At 26.8% G+C, this 2,114-nt stretch overlaps 1 protein-coding gene across 1 annotated transcript in view; it reads left to right on the top strand.

Moving 5' to 3' along the window:
* LOC107611522 (protein DETOXIFICATION 43-like) overlaps nucleotides 1–2,114 on the top strand; it is a 14,882-nt gene continuing 12,768 nt past the window's right edge. The window contains exons 1-2 of the mRNA XM_021109881.1: nucleotides 1–90; nucleotides 1,092–1,288. Of these exons, the coding sequence (XP_020965540.1) occupies nucleotides 1,274–1,288 (15 nt within the window). The 5' untranslated portion in view covers nucleotides 1–90; nucleotides 1,092–1,273. The remainder of the gene's footprint in view (nucleotides 91–1,091; nucleotides 1,289–2,114) is intronic.

Here is a 2,114-nt window from a genome sequence, read left to right as displayed (position 1 = left end):
TCACAACTTCCTTTGTGGCCGAGGAAGATACCATTGAAAATCTTAACATCAAAGCATTAGAGAAGGAGTTCATTGAGGATGTTGAGAAAGGTACAATAGTACAACACATTTCTAATAATAAATCTCCAAAAGAGTTTTTGGCTACCAACAATAATAATGGATCAGCAGCTGATGATGAGAATGTGGAAAAACATGCTATTGTGAACTTTGACGGAAATAATAATAATAATAATGGACAAGGTATAGTTCCTTTTTCTATGTCTAATTCTAATTAACCATGCTTTTAAATTGTTGTTGTAATTGGGGTTTAGTACTGCAAGTAAGGTATCTCAATATTTAAGCAAGAGTTTAATGTATGATCATAACAAAGTATTTGAATTATCTATTCATTTATTTTAGAATGAATTTTAAATATTTTTGTTGATTTTTACATAACCTTAAAAAATAAACAAAACAAAACCCTAACAAGTTGGTCTCTAGCATTTTAAATGATTATATATTCTTTTTAAAAAATAAAAATATAAATTAATCCTTGATATATTCTATAATAACAATGATATATATATATATAGGTGCTGTCTGTGGTGACTAGTTAGAATCGGTGACTAGCGTGGCTATTCTAAGTTAGCCTGTAATCAAGCGACACGTAGTAGGTTGAATAAAAATGTTGACTGCACGAGTCCAAACTTAGGGAGCGGTGACTATGCTAATGACACGGTAATTTTAAGCAGTTTCACTCCTTTTTTTTTGAAATTTGGGCCCAAACAGATATCACAAAAAAACCAACCATCATAAAAAACAAGCCAATATTTTTCATTTTATTTAAGAATTTAATTTTGATATACGATCAGTGTAAAGCAGTTTTATACGTATATTTAATTATATTTTTTGTGTGAGTAAAAGATAATTATTTTTTACATTGATATTGTAAATAATCATCCAAAAAAAAAATGTGATTAAACGACAACGGTATAAATTATTTTACACTGTCAATGCATCAAAATTAAACTATATATTTATTTTGTTAAAGACTAGTTTATTTTTTTAATGAAATTTTATACTCATAAAATTTAACTATAATTGAGTTCCAGAAGATGGCAAATTGAACAAGTTTTCATCAGCTAATAGAAGTAAGAATAAGATTGAAGCAGAGAAAGTTGGAAAGAAGAAGAGAAATATTGCTTCAGCATCAACAGCACTGCTATTTGGCACAATCCTTGGCCTCCTTCAAGCTTCAATCCTTATTTTTGCAGCCAAACCTCTTTTAGCTATCATGGGTCTCAAACTTGTAAGTTTTTCATTTTATTTACAACACTGCTATTTTAGGTTATGGATATTTATTATTATTTTTTTTAAAAATGTTACATTTTAATTAATAATCTCATAATCGTGCGTTATTAGTATTATAAATATTTAATAAATAAAAAGATAAATAGTATCTATTATATATTCATTTTAAAAAAGAGATGTTTCTTCTATTGCGGTCTCTGCTTTCTCTTTATTACAATTAAATTGTTTTTTTATTGGTGTTATCAATTAGTTTTTTTTTTCAATTATTATAATTTTATCTATTTAGTGCTATAAAAATGGTACCATATCTAATAGTTTAGCAGTTGTTTTTTTTTTAATATGTAGAAATTGCGGCGGATTAAAACCATTGTAATTTTTATTAAAAGCATCCATTAGAATGGTATTTAGAAAAAAAAAACTAGAAAAAAAAATTACAGTCCTGCAAAATCAATTATCTTATTAGCGACGGTTATATCAGCAGTTGCTGAAAATCGCTGCAAAATTTATTGCCCACACCATAAACCAAGACGGTTCATGAACATCTAGAATTGAGTTTTGCAATGATTTAAAACCGCCGCAAATAATGAAAAACTGCCATTAATTCCTGTATTCCTTGTAGTGCGTCTAAACAAACTAAGGCTACCGTCAATTTTTTTTTTTTAATTATAATGAACTCTTGTTTGTGATTCAATGGACCTATTTCCCGTCAGAAAATATGTTTTCTTATTAATAAGAAAAAATAAATGATCTTTTAATCTTGTGTATTTAGTAAAATATTTATTTATTTTTATCAAAATCAAAATTACTAAAATTAAGAAAAATAA

This window comes from Arachis ipaensis, chromosome B08 (assembly GCF_000816755.2).
Source record: "Arachis ipaensis cultivar K30076 chromosome B08, Araip1.1, whole genome shotgun sequence".
Taxonomy (NCBI): Eukaryota; Viridiplantae; Streptophyta; class Magnoliopsida; order Fabales; family Fabaceae; genus Arachis; species Arachis ipaensis.
This window is presented reverse-complemented; position numbering and strand designations above follow the sequence as displayed.